The following is a 13,966-nucleotide window of genomic DNA, read 5'->3' as shown; positions in this document are numbered from 1 at the left end:
AACCACCCTCTCCTCATTTAAAGAGCTTTTTTTATTTTAGAGAATTGACACAGAATATTAGTAATATGTATATCATATAGGTGTTATATATAATGATATATCTGTGACATATATGATACTTAAATACTCTCTCTTTCTATACATACATACATATATACATATATGTATATCAGTCTAATACCATTGTCCAAAGGTAAAATGACATTTGGCTTTTAGGCAGTTAATTTTTTTTTCATTTTACATATAATGAAACAACATTGCAAAAAAACAAATTCTTTTTTCAGATAGTATCTCACTCTGTCACCCAGGCTGAAGTGTAGTGGCACGATCACAACTCACTGCAGCCTCAACCTCCTGGGCTCAAGTGATCCTCCCACCTCAGTCTCCTGAGTAGATGGGACTGCCGTCACGTGCAGCCACACCCAGCTCACTTTTTAATTTTTATTTATAGAGACAGGGGTCTCACTATGTTGGCCAGGCTGGTCTCAAATTTCTGGCCTCAAGTGATCCTCCTTCCTTGGCCTCCCAAAATGCTGGGATTATAGGCAGGCGTAAGCCACTGTGCCCAGTGCAATATTTTTTTCATAATTATTTATGGCACACCTCTCAGCTATGATCAGTATAAAATTTTTGAATGAAACAAAACTTATGCAGACATTCTCCCAAGTTCATTCCTAGTGTCTTGTCAATAAACATAATTTTATGGTTTTATTATCATAGCTTTTATAAAAGTTTTATACTGTCTTTCTCTTAATATCATCTGATAAGCATTGTGCTTTGTTGCTATAGTCTTCAAATTTGCTATTTCCATATAACTTAATATTTCATGAAGTTGATATGTCCTTGCACTAACAGCAGCAGTTAAACAGGGTACAACTGCTAACAGACTAACAGAACCTAAAATTACAGTGCTAACAAATGTATACCTTATTTCAGGAATAGGGTATAATATAGAAACAGCATTAGAGGAAGAATATGCGTTAGAGCCCATGTGTGTTTCACAGCAAGGGGTCCAGAGAAGTCAGGCAGCAGCTGCAATGGTGTTCCCTCTGTAAGGGCCGTGGCTGGATGTACTTCCTCTCTGAGATCAGGAACCACTCATGTGTGCATTGACCACCTCACAACCAGGGAGCCCTGGTAAAAAACCAAGCCTCAGCTGAGATTTTATTAAATACTTTTTATATTCTGTTGTTCACATAAGCATATTCCTGCCATGTAACCTGCTTCAAGAGCAAAGATTTCTTGGGGGTCTCAACGAGACCAGGTGCAAATCATCATTATCACTGTTATCAAAAAACAATGCTGATAAACTGATACAAACTGCCATGAAACAACTTGGACCTGAGGTTATGAAGCCACACACTATTTTAATCTTTCTGTTTCCCTCTGTAATATGCTTGACCAACAGTCAGTGCCAAACAGGCACTTTAGCAAAACAGTTTAGGTTAATCCTAGACCTGCTGGAATTAACTCTCACAACATAATACTAATTTGGTTAAGAATTACTCACTAGTCTGATGGTTGAATATTTTTATTCAAAACAATGCTGGAAAAAAATCATTTTGGTATTATATTTTTCATTTTTAAATTTATTTTTATAGAACTATAGATCTTAAAATGTGTTGACAAACATTCCGAAGTATCCTACTATTACTGGAAAGGGGTCCTGAACCCAGACCCCAATTGAGGGTTCTTGGAAATCATGCAAGAAAGAATTCAGGGCGAGTCTAAACAGTAAAGGAAAAGCAAACTTACTAAGAGAGTAAAGAAATAAAGAATGTCTACTCTATAGACAGAGCTGCCCCGAGGGCTGCTGGCTGGCTATTTTTATGGTTATTTCTTGATTATAAATATGGGGTGGATTATTCATGTGCTTTCTGTGAAGGGGACAGGAATTTACCAGAACTGAGGGTTCCTCTTTTTTTTAGTCTATATAGGGTAATTTCCAGATGTTGCCATGGCATTAGTAAACTGTCATGGCGCTGATGGAAGTGTCTTTTATCATGCTAATACATTATAATTAGCATATAATGAGGCGTGAGGACGACCAGAGGTCACTTTCATTGCCATCTTGGTTTTGGCGGGTTTTGGCTGGCTTCTTTACTGTATCCTGTTTTATCACTGGGATCTCTGTGACCTGTATCTTGTGCCAACTTCCTATCTCATCCTGTGATTTAAGAATGCCTAACCTCAGCCAGGCGCGGTGGCTCACGCCTGTAATCCCAACACTTTGAGAGGCCGGGGCCGGCGGATCGCGAGGTCAGGAGATCAAGACCATCCTGGCTAACACAGTGAAACCTCGTCTCTATTAAACATACAAAAAATTAGCCGGGCGTGGTGGCGAGCTCCTGGCAGGAGAATGGTGTGAACCGGGGAGGCGGAGCTTGCAGTGAGTCGAGATCGCACCACTGCACTCCAGCCTGGGCGACAAAGCGAGACTAAAAAGAATGCCTAACCTCATGAGAACGCAGCCCAGCAGGTCTCATTCTCATTTTACCCAACCCTTAGTCAAGATGGAGTTGCTCTGGTTCAAATGCCTCTGACGCTACCAAATTTTTCTGCCTTCATTATGTAAGAGTAGCAATTTTACCACATCCTCGTTAGCATTGAGTCTAGTATTGATGGGGGACAGAGGTTCTGATGAAATTTTCCCCAATATTCTTTGTTTGAGATATAATTTGCATATAATATATGCAAAGATTTTTTAATATACAATTGGATAAGTTTTGACAAATGTTTGTGTCCATATTACCACCACCCCAATGAAGATACAGAACAGGGCCAGGCGCAGTGACTTACGCCTGTAATCCCAACACTTTGGGAGGCTGAGGTGGGCAGATTGCTTCAGCTCAGGAGTTCAAGGCCAGGCCAGGCAAGATGGTGAAACCCTGTCTCTACCAAAAATACAAAAATTAGCCAGGCATGGTGGTGCACATCTGTGGTCCCAGCTACTTGGGAGGCTGAGGCAGGAGGACCACTTGAGCCCAGGAGGCAGATATTGCAGTGAGCCAAGATCATGCCACTGCACCCCAGCCTGAATGACACAGTAAGACTCCATCTCAAAAAAAAAGATACAGAATATTTCCACTGTCCCTTAAAGTCCTCTATAACCTGTTTGCAGTTGATCTGCACCTACTGCTTTTCCCACCTTCCTCCAAGTTGCCACTGTTCTGATTTCTGCCTGTCCTGGAATTTCTTCTAAATGGAATTACATTACATGTAATTGTAACCATAATAGGTTTGTTGCCCAATGCACACAGCAAGTCAATACACCAAGCCATTGGGTTGCAGCAGAGAAAGAGGTTTAATCGTAGAGTCATCAAATGAAGAGATGGGAGGAAACCTCAAACCCATCTCCTTGAGGAACTTAGGGTCAGGGTTTTTAAGGGTTTTGGATTGGGCCAAAATGTGAAGATGGTTAACAGGTCAAAGAGTCCAGGGTGAAGTCATGGGACAGGGAGATGAAGAAGCTATATTATACTGATGCTGTTCCTCTCTGGGGGTCTTCAAACTGGTTGCTGGAATCTGTTTCTGAAAAACATCTTAAGCAATTCCGTTTGTTTGTTTGTTTGTTTTTTGAGACAGGATCTCACTCTCTTGCCCAGACTCTGGACCGCAGTGGCCTCATCTTGGCTTATCACAACCTCCACCTCTCAGGCTCAAGCGATTCTCCTGCCTCAACCTCCCGAGTAGCTGGGATTACAGGCGCGTGCCATTACTGCCTGGCTAATTTTTATATTTTTAATAGAGATGGGGTTTCACCATGTTGGCTAGGCTGGTCTTGAGCTCCTGATCTCAAATGATCCACCTGCCTCAGCTTCCTATAATCCCTGCTGGGATTCTAATGTTAGAGGTCCTGTCTATAGGAACAATGGGGATGCAAATGATCAGTATCTAATGCTGTGTGACTTTTAGCAACAAGGAAGTGGACCAAAGTGAAGGCCGATTAATGCTTTATCATAATTATATTGCTGTCCAGAACCCAGCATGTACTTCCTGTCAACCTTGTTGGGGCAGCTTCATACTCTTTTGTGTCTGACTTCTTTGTTCAACATATTCTATTATTTTTAAGTACACTTATAGACAGAAATTAGTCACTTGTCATTTTATTTTGAATTTCTTTTTTGTTGTTGTTGTTGTTTGTTTGTTTTTGAGATGGAGACTCGCTCTGTCATCCAGGCTGGAGTGCAGTGGCACGATCTCGGCTCACTGCAACCTCCGCCTCCTGGGTTCAAGTGATTCTCCTGCCTCAGCCTCCCAAGTAGCTGGGACTACAGGCGTGTGCCACCACGCCCGGCTAATTTTTGTATTTTTAGTAAAGACAGGGTTTTGCCATGTTGGCCAGGCTGGTCTGAAACTACTGACCTCAGATGATCCACTCGCCTTGGCCTCCCAAAGTGCTGGGATTACAGGCGTGAGCCACCACACCCGACCTATTTTGAATTTCTTTGATGGCTAGTGAGGCTGAATGTTTTTCCACATTATTTGTACACAGCCTTTTAGGGTGGTGGATTCTGACCCCACTGCACATGCCTGGGCTCCAACATAGATGAATAAAATGAAAACCTTTGGGCATGACTTCCGTCCAGACTGGAACCCCAGATGGCTGTGCTCTTGCTGAGACATGTTGGTCATCATTGCCTCCAAGCCCACTTTAGCCCACAGCTCTGTATCAGAAATGCTGTTCCTTTGGGAACCATGGCCAAAGAAGAGATGGAGCAGTTCTGGAATAAGAATATAGGTTCAAACCGTCCTGTATCTCCCCACATCACTATCTACAGCTGGTCTCTTCCCATGGCGATGTCCATCTGCCACCGTGGCACTGGTATTGCTTTGAGTGCAGGGGTCTCTCTTTTTGGCATGTCAGCCCTGTTACTCCCTGGGAACTTTGAGTCTTATTTGGAACTCGTGAAGTCCCTGTGTCTGGGGCTAGCACTGATCCACACAGCTAAGTCTGCACTTGTCTTCCCTCTCATGTATCATACCTAGAATGGGATCCGACATTTGATGTGGGACCTAGGAAAAGGCCTGAAGATTCCCCAGCTATACCAGTCTGGAGTGGTTGTCCTGGTTCTTACTGTGTTGTCCTCTATGGGGCTGGCAGCCATGTGAAGAACGGAGGTTCCCAGCATCATCTTCCTACACCTTATTACATTCATCCATCTTTCTGTTTTTCATTCTTATCTCCAGCCTGGGAAAAGTTCTCCTTATTTGTTCAGATCCTTTTGTACTTTCAGATCCCCTTGGAGCAGTAGAGTACCTTGTAGACCGTAATAGTGGAAAAGGGTCTAGTTTTCCCCTTGTTTCTAAAGATGCGGTGGCTGCAAAAACTCCCCTTTTTTGCCCACAGCTTGCCAACTCTCGGCCTAGAAGCAGTTATTCTGTCTCCATATTGGGCTTTGATTTGTGCTGAGGGTCAGCTTTTGGCTCCTTCTTCCTGAGACAGTTGAAACAATGCCAGCTCTGTGGCTTCTGCCCTGGGGACTGGGGGTGAGGCTTTGGGTGCCACTGCCTGTGGGTTGCTGGCTTAAAGGACAATTCCGTTCATTGGTGAGAACCCAGGCCATTAACACCTACACAGTGTTATTGAAAGAAGAGAGGTGGGGGTGGAGGGGAATTAGTCTGTCCCAGTTAGAGGGAGATAAAGAGGGCTAGTTAGTTCTTGGAGCAGCTGCTTTTGACACAAGAAGAAGATCCAGAAAATTATTGAACATATTAATGGTTATTTCTTTTTCTTGGATTTCCAGAAAAGCCTCTTAATTTTGTGCTTTCTCATCAAAGTCATGTACCCTTTTTTTCTGAAACTGAATTAAAATACTCATTTAAAAAAAAAAAAAACCTTTGGGCATAGGGTCTGTGGATCAACACTTTTCTAAAAGCATCCTTGTGTGATTCTAATGTGCATCCGAGGTTGAAAACTATATTTAGGAAAGAAAATGGAAAGAATTATTGAAACTCTACATTTATTTTTGTTTTCATTTCCCTGATCCCAGTCCCGACTTTCACAGACAATGGTTATTTTTTACATTTTCTCTACCACTTTTCCAGAGAAACAATTCCCTTGCTTTTTTCAAATCAAAGTATAGACAACCTGCTTTTATTTAAACACAAGCTAAAAGTTGTTCCTAAATTTTAAAATGTAAATATTGTGCCACCTCATAAAATTAATAGTTAACAAAGCCAAAAACAAGCATAGAAAATCTACATATTCTTCGGGCAAGGTAGGCAACAGAACTTCAGACTGAACCAATAGTTGTGACACATTGCCAGCAATGACAAGGGAAGCTCTAAGTTCTCACCAGCTGTACTGCATCAACATGCTTTCCAAACCGTGTATAACACTACAGAGAGTACCCTTAATATCAAATAATAGGAGAATAATTAGGTGAAGTATAATATAGTCACTTAATAGGACATAATACAGCTGTAAAGGATGATGGCTGTGAATATTAGATAACAATGTGGGAAAATGCTTATAATGTAGTAAGTGAAAAGAGCATACAATAAACATTTTGATGTAGACAATGTTTAAACAAAAGATACTTATAAAAGGAATTAGAAGGAAATGCAATATCATAGTACTGGTCATCTTGGGAGTTGGGGATTTTCCCAAACTTTCTGTAATTAATTATTTTAAATAACAAATTGGCCTGGCATGGTGGCTCACGCCTGTAATCCCAGCACTTTCAGAGGCCAAGACAGAAGGATCACTTGAACCTAGGAGTTCGAGACCAGCCTAGGGAACAGAGTGAGATCTCGTTTCTACCAAAAAAAATTTAAGGAATAAATTTATTTTTTTAATAACCCAAATGGCAGAATAAGAGAGTAGCCGTGTGGCATGAGAAGTTAGAGACTTGGGTTTTAATATTCCAGTACAGGATAGGTGAAAGAAATTCCAGAAGTGTAACACCCAATGGGGTTCTACTTGCCCACTGCCTAGACAGAGCTGATGATAATCAAGACAGGGGAATTGCAAGACAGAAAGAGATTAATTCATGCAGAGTCAGCTGTATGGGAGACCAGAGTTTTATTACTCAAATCAATCTCCCCGAAAATTTGATGATTGGGTTTTTAAGGATAATTTGGTCGGTCGGGGGTTAGAAAGCAGGGAGTGTTGACTGATCAGGTCGAAGATTAAATCACAGAAAGTTGAAGCTGTCCTCTTGCACTGAGTCAGTTCCTGGGTGGGAGCCACAAGACCACATGATCCAATTTATCCATCTAGGTGGCATCAGCTGGTGCACCTCAACACAGGATCTGCAAAATATCTCGAGCACTGATCTCAGGTTTACAACAGTGACTCCTAAACCATAATTTCTAATCTTGAGGCTAATTTGTTAGTCCTGCAAAGGCAGTCTAGTCCCCAGGCAAGAAGGGAGTTTGTTTTGGGAAAGGGCTGTTACCAAGTTTGTTTTGAAGTTAAACTATAAACTAAGTTTCTCCCAAAGTTAGTTGGGCCTACACTAGGAATGAACAAGAACAGCTTGGAGGTTAGAAGCAAGATGGAGTTATTTAGGTCAGATCTCTTTCACTATCATAATTTCTTCAGTTATAATTTTTGCAAAAACAGTTTCAGAAGTACATGTTGTATTATAAATGATGTCAAAACATCAGAGAAACTGTGAACAGCTGGGAAACCCAGAGGATGGCAGGTACACTGCTGGATCTTACGTCTCTGAAGCTATAGACTGGAGGATGTTGAAAACCAGTGATATCTTTTTTTTTTTTTTTTTTTGAGAAGGAGTTTTGCTCTTGTTGCCCAGACTGGAGTGCAATGGTGCCATCTCAGCTCACCACAACCTCCGCCTCCCAAGTTCAAGCGATTCTTCTGCCTCAGCCTCCCAAGTAGCTGGAATTACAGGCATGCAGCACCACGCCCAGCTAATTTTGTATTTTTAGTAGAGACAGGATTTCTCCATGTTGGTCAGGCTGGTCTAGAACTCCCGACCTCAGGTGATCCACCTGCTTCGGCCTCCCAAAGTGCTGGGATTACAAGCGTGAGCCATCGCGCCTGGCCGAAAACCAGTGATATCTTTTACCAAACGTTCCCAGTAAAAAGGAGAATGAGAACAGTTATGAAGTGTACCTTTTTGTAAAGAATACCTCCTTGTAAAGAATCTAAGTCACAGCTGTGGTAATTATGAACACAGTCTGCAAAAGTATGTGCCTCATATTATGTAGCAGGTGCTGATGGTGGCTCAATGGGTCAAAAGCCTAGGCTCCCTCTATCTTGTTATTGCTTCAACATCTGTAACATGTTGCCCTTATCCACATAGTTCAAAGTAATTCACTACCATACCCACATTTCAGCCAGTAAGAAAGAAAGAGAGGAAGGCAAGGGCATTCCATTTTCCTTTAAGGCACACTACTTCCATTCACATTCTGTTGGCCAGAATTTACTTACATGGACTCATCTAACTGCAATAACTCATCCTATGCTGAGTAATATTCTGTTGGCCAGAACTCACTTACATGGCCTCATATAAATGAAAGGAAAGCCAGAAAATGTAGTTCCTATGCTGAGTAAACCAGTGCCCAGCAAAAAATAATTGGGGTATATAATGTAGAAGAAGGAGAAATTGGATTGGGTACAACCCCAGCAGTCAGTCACTCCCGCATACACTGACAAGCAAGCTATATCTAGCTTTGTATACATGCCTCTGGCCTACAGGAAGCCAAACTGCTCAGTTTGGTATCTGACTAAATTAATCTCTTTCGGGAAAAACATGCAAAATGATTCTTTTATGTACACTTAGCAAATAGGAGAAAGAGGAGGACTATTTTGGAAAATGGAGGAGTCTTGCAAAACGACATTTAAGAGTAAGACATAACTTTGCAGGGTCCAAGGGAAAACTTCTCCTTTACCCTCTGAAAGTTCACTGAAAAATCAACCAACAAAAGGCAGATAAATAGGAGAAACAGTATGCAAATCTATTAATGTGCATGGGGGAGAACCACAGAAAGATTACCCCAGTCTCCAATGAGGTATAGAAGCTTATACACCATCTTGAGATTACAGAAAGAATGGAGGCTTAGATCATGGCAAAACAGTTATGGGAAGGGGAGAAGAGAAGGCCTGCCTAGCAAAGGTGGTCTTGTTATATAGATGAAACCTCCCAGGTATTATAGCAACCCTCAGAGAGAATAGATGGTCAATATTGCTTTCACACCTTTAAAGGTTTCAGGCTCTCAGTTAATCTTTCCTAGATCTGACAAGGGAAGGAAGGCCCTTAGAGAAAGCCTGTCTGAACATATTCTCTATAGATGCAAATCCCCGCCCCCCCCCATCCGCCTGCTCCCACAAAAGACAACTTTTCAACTCTTCTTGTATTTCCAGTCATTCTGAATAGGTATCTTGAAATATGTCAAGGAAATATACTTTGGAGTGAAATATTTTAGTTTCCTTCAACTTATAAGGATATAGGATTCCCTTGGAGTAGTTCTTCCATACCAGTTTAAATAAAATTAGCATTGTTCTTCCAATCCCATCTGGTTGTACAAAACGAAGTGTATCTCATCAGGAGAAATCAGGGATATCTGTTTGCCTACCTTTGTTAGTATTATAGCAGTAGGGTATGATGGAAAGATCATAGGCTCTGGGGTCAGATTCTTCTCTTTAGAATAACTTCTTTTAAATAACTTTTCGGGAGCTAAATGATAAAAACCTATGAACACAAAGAGGGAAACAAGAGATACTGAGGTCTGCTTGAGGAGTAGGGGAAGAGAGAGAGGAGTAGAAAAGAACTATTGGGTACTGGGCTCAATACCTGGGTGATGAAATAGTATGTGCAATAAACCTCTGCGACACGTTTTTACCTGTGTAATCAACCTTCACATGTACCCCCAAACCTAAAATAAAATGAAATAAAAAAGTTTTTATAAAACTAGAAAACACCAGTAACCTTGAACTACAATATTTGAGGAAGAGCTGCCTGCAGGGAAGTTCAAACAAGAGTGTGGGGAAATACCTACAGACCTCTGTGGCTCAAGATCTCAAATAAATCAGGCAGAGCACAGTTATTCAAAGGATGTGGGACAATATGAGGGGCAAAAAAAAAAAAAGTAACTTGTCTGTCAGGAATCTCCAAGACTCCCCTCAGGTTTGATGACTCCCTAGAATGAAGTGCAAAACTCAGAAAAACAGCTATGGTTATGGTTTATTACAGTGAAAGGATATAGATTAAAATCAGCTAAGGAAAAAGGCACACAGCTCACAGATCTCAAGGAAAGACTTACTTATGTTATCCATCTATTACAAAGGATATTACAAATGATACAGATGAACGGCCAGGTGGAAGAGATGAACAGAACGTCCCTTCCCATGAAGGTGCTTGGAGCTTCTATGCCCTCTCTGGGTGCACCACCCTCCAGGAACCTGTGTTCAGCTATTTGGAAGTCCCCCAAACCCAGTCCTTTCAGGCTTTTTTGAAAGCTTCATGAGGTGGTCATTGTCAACCTAAAGGGAAGAAGCTGAGGCAAAATTAATATAAGTAGAGAGTTTATTTGATCCAGGCTTAGGGATTGCAACCTAGGAGCATAGATTCAAGTTGCCCTGAATATACAATCTGATTAGCAGAAGTTACAAGTGGATTTTTAAACAAAAATTGTATTTTTAATTTGTATAGGTACATAGTAGGTATGGATATTTATGTAGTACTTGAGATGTTTTGATACAGGCATGCAATGAGTAATAATCACATCATGGAGAATGGGTACTCATCCCCTCAAGCATTTGCGTTACAAAGAATATGATTATATTCTTTCGGTTTTTCTTTCTTTTTCTTTTCTTTTTTCTTTCTTTCTTTCTTTTCTTTTTTTTTTTTTCAGGGTCTTGCTTTGTTGCCCAGGCTGGGAGTGCAGTGGCACAATCTCAGCTCACTGCAGCCTTGACCTCCCAGGCTCAAGTGATCCTTCCACTTCAGCCTCCACAGTAGCTGGGACTACAGGCTTGTGCCACCACACCTGGCTAATTGTGTTTATTTTATTTTATTTTATTTTATTTTTATTTTATTTTATTTTACTTTATTTTTTGAGATGGAGTCTCACTGTGTTGCCCAGGCTGGAGTGCAGTGGTGTGATCTGTGCTCACTTCAAGCTCCACCTCCCGGGTTCATGCCATTCTTCTGCCTCAGCCTCTGGAGTAGCTGGGACTACAGGCACCTGCCACCACGCCCGGCTAATTTTTTGTATTTTTAATAGAGACAGGATTTCACTGTGTGAGCCAGGATGGTCTCTATCTCCTGACCTTGTGATCTGCCCGCCCTGGCCTCCCAAAGTTCTGGGATTACAGGCTTGAGCCACCGCGCCCAGTCTAATTTTGTTTATTTTTGTAGAGTCAAGGTCTTACTATGTTGCCCAGGCTGGTCTCAAACCTGTGTGCTCAAGCGATTCTCCTGCCTCACCCTCCTAAAGTGCTGGGATTACAGGCGTGAGCTGCTGCAACTGGTCTGTTTCTTTAGTTATTTTTAAATGTACAATTTTAAAAAAAGTACAATTTTTTTTTAAATTTATTTATTATTATTATACTTTAAGTTGTAGGGTACATGTGCATAACGTGCAGGTTTGTTACATATGTATACTTGTGCCATGTTGCTGTGCTGCACCCATCAACTCGTCATTTACATCAGGTATAACTCCCAATGCAATCCCTCCCCCCTACCCCCTCCCCATGATAGGCCCCGGTGTGTGATGTTCCCCTTCCTGAGTCCGAGTGATCTCATTGTTCAGTTCCCACCTATGAGTGAGAACATGCGGTGTTTGGTTTTCTGTTCTTGTGATAGTTTGCTAAGAATGATGGATTCCAGCTGCATCCAAGTCCCTACAAAGGACTCAAACTCATCCTTTTTGATGGCTGCATAGTATTCCATGGTGTATATGTGCCACATTTTCTTAATCCAATCTGTCACTGATGGACATTTGGGTTGATTCCAAGTCTTTGCTATTGTGAATAGTGCTGCAATAAACATACGTGTGCATGTGTCTTTATAGCAGCATAATTTATAATCCTTTGGGTATATACCCAGTAATGGGATGGCTGGGTCATATGGTACATCTAGTTCTAGATCCTTGAGGAATCGCCATACTGTTTTCCATAATGGTTGAACTAGTTTACAATCCCACCAACAGTGTAAAAGTGTTCCTATTTCTCCACATCCTCTCCAGCACCTGTTGTTTCCTGACTTTTTAATGATTGCCATTCTAACTGGTGTGAGATGGTATCTCATTGTGGTTTTGATTTGCATTTCTCTGATGGCCAAGCATTCTTATACACCAGTAACAGACAAACAGAGAGCCAAATCAGGAATGAACTTCCATTCACAATTGCTTCAAAGAGAATCAAATACCTAGGAATCCAACTTACAAGGGATGTAAAGGACCTCTTCAAGGAGAACTACAAACCACTGCTCAGTGAAATCAAAGAGGACACAAACAAATGGAAGAACATACCATGCTCATGGATAGGAAGAATCAATATCGTGAAAATGGCCATACTGCCCAAGGTAATTTATAGATTCAATGCCATCCCCATCAAGCTACCAATGAGTTTCTTCACAGAATTGGAAAAAACTGCTTTAAAGTTCATATGGAACCAAAAAAGAGCCCGCATCTCCAAGACAATCCTAAGTCAAAAGAACAAAGCTGGAGGCATCACGCTACCTGACTTCAAACTATACTACAAGGCTACAGTAACCAAAACAGCATGGTACTGGTACCAAAACAGAGATATAGACCAATGGAACAGAACAGAGTCCTCAGAAATAATACCACACATCTACAGCCATTTGATCTTTGACAAACCTGAGAGAAACAAGAAATGGGGAAAGGATTCCCTATTTAATAAATGGTGCTGGGAAAATTGGCTAGCCATAAGTAGAAAGCTGAAACTGGATCCTTTCCTTACTCCTTATACGAAAATTAATTCAAGATGGATTAGAGAGTTAAATGTTAGACCTAATACCATAAAAATCCTAGAGGAAAACCTAGGTAGTACCATTCAGGACATAGGCATGGGCAAAGACTTCATGTCTAAAACACCAAAAGCAACGGCAGCAAAAGCCAAAATTGACAAATGGGATCTCATTAAACTAAAGAGCTTCTGCACAGCAAAAGAAACTACCATCAGAGTGAACAGGCAACCTACAGAATGGGAGAAAATTTTTGCAATCTACTCATCTGACAAAGGGCTAATATCCAGAACCTACAAAGAACTCAAACAAATTTACAAGAAAAAAACAAACAACCCCATCAAAAAGTGGGCAAAGGATATGAACAGACATTTCTCAAAAGAAGACATTCATACAGCCAACAGACACATGAAAAAATGCTCATCATCACTGGCCATCAGAGAAATACAATTATTATTGACTATAGTCTTATTCATTCTTTATTTTTTATAGTTAAAGAACTATTTTTTTATAGTTATACCCATTAACCATCCCCACCTCCCCCACATTCCCCCACTACTCTTCCCAGCCTCTGGTAACCATCCTTGTACTCTCTATCTCCATGAGTGGAATTGGTTTGATTTTTAGATCCCACAAATAAATGAGAACGTGTGATGTTTGTCTTTCTGTGCATGGCTTATTTCACTTAGCATAATGACCTCCAGTTCCATCCATGTTGTTGCAAATTACAGGATATCATTCTTTTTTATGGCTGAATAGTATTCCATTGTGTATAAGTACCATATTTTCTTTATTTATCTGTTGGTGGACATTTAGGTTGCTTCCAAATGTTGGCTATTGTGAACAGTGCTGCAACAAACATGGGAGTGCAGATATCTCTTCGAAATACTGATTTCCTTTCTTTTGGGTATATAGTCCTCAGCGGGATTGCTCAAATGTATGATAGCTCAATTTTTAGGTTTTATTGTTTTTTGTTTTTGGAACAGTCTTGCACCATCTTGGTTCACTGCAACCTCTGCTTCCCAGGCTCAAGCAATTCTTCCGCTTCAGCTTCCTGAGTA

At 41.0% G+C, this 13,966-nt stretch overlaps 2 protein-coding genes across 18 annotated transcripts in view; both read left to right on the top strand.

The window, feature by feature from the left end:
• CCDC30 (coiled-coil domain containing 30) overlaps positions 1 to 13,966 on the top strand; it is a 192,114-nt gene that overhangs the window by 146,011 nt on the left and 32,137 nt on the right. The window lies entirely within an intron of this gene.
• On the top strand, positions 4,588 to 5,838 carry LOC697416 (succinate dehydrogenase cytochrome b560 subunit, mitochondrial-like). Of its 2 annotated transcripts, XM_077961536.1 has the most exons (3): positions 4,588 to 4,679; positions 4,782 to 4,841; positions 5,006 to 5,838. In XM_077961536.1, the coding sequence occupies exons 1-3, from the start codon at positions 4,603 to 4,605 to the stop codon at positions 5,253 to 5,255; spliced, it is 387 nt and encodes a 128-aa protein (XP_077817662.1). In that variant the 5' UTR covers positions 4,588 to 4,602; the 3' UTR covers positions 5,256 to 5,838. The 2 variants fall into 2 exon arrangements, with proteins under 2 accessions (XP_077817662.1, XP_077817656.1); XM_077961530.1 differs by having other exon boundaries at positions 4,588 to 4,841.

The sequence above is a fragment of the Macaca mulatta genome, chromosome 1, assembly GCF_049350105.2.
Source record: "Macaca mulatta isolate MMU2019108-1 chromosome 1, T2T-MMU8v2.0, whole genome shotgun sequence".
NCBI classification, from domain to species: domain Eukaryota; kingdom Metazoa; phylum Chordata; class Mammalia; order Primates; family Cercopithecidae; genus Macaca; species Macaca mulatta.
The sequence above is the reverse complement of the archived record's forward strand: the minus strand, read 5'-3'. Positions and strand labels throughout refer to the sequence as shown.

Coding starts and splice junctions, on each gene's coding strand:
- LOC697416 (XM_077961530.1), top strand. CDS start 4,603: ATGGCTGTGCTCTTGCTGAGACATGTTGGTCATCATTGCCTCCAAGCC. Junction 4,842..5,005: donor ACTGGTATTGCTTTGAGTGC/AGGGGTCTCTCT, acceptor GGATCCGACATT/TGATGTGGGACCTAGGAAAA.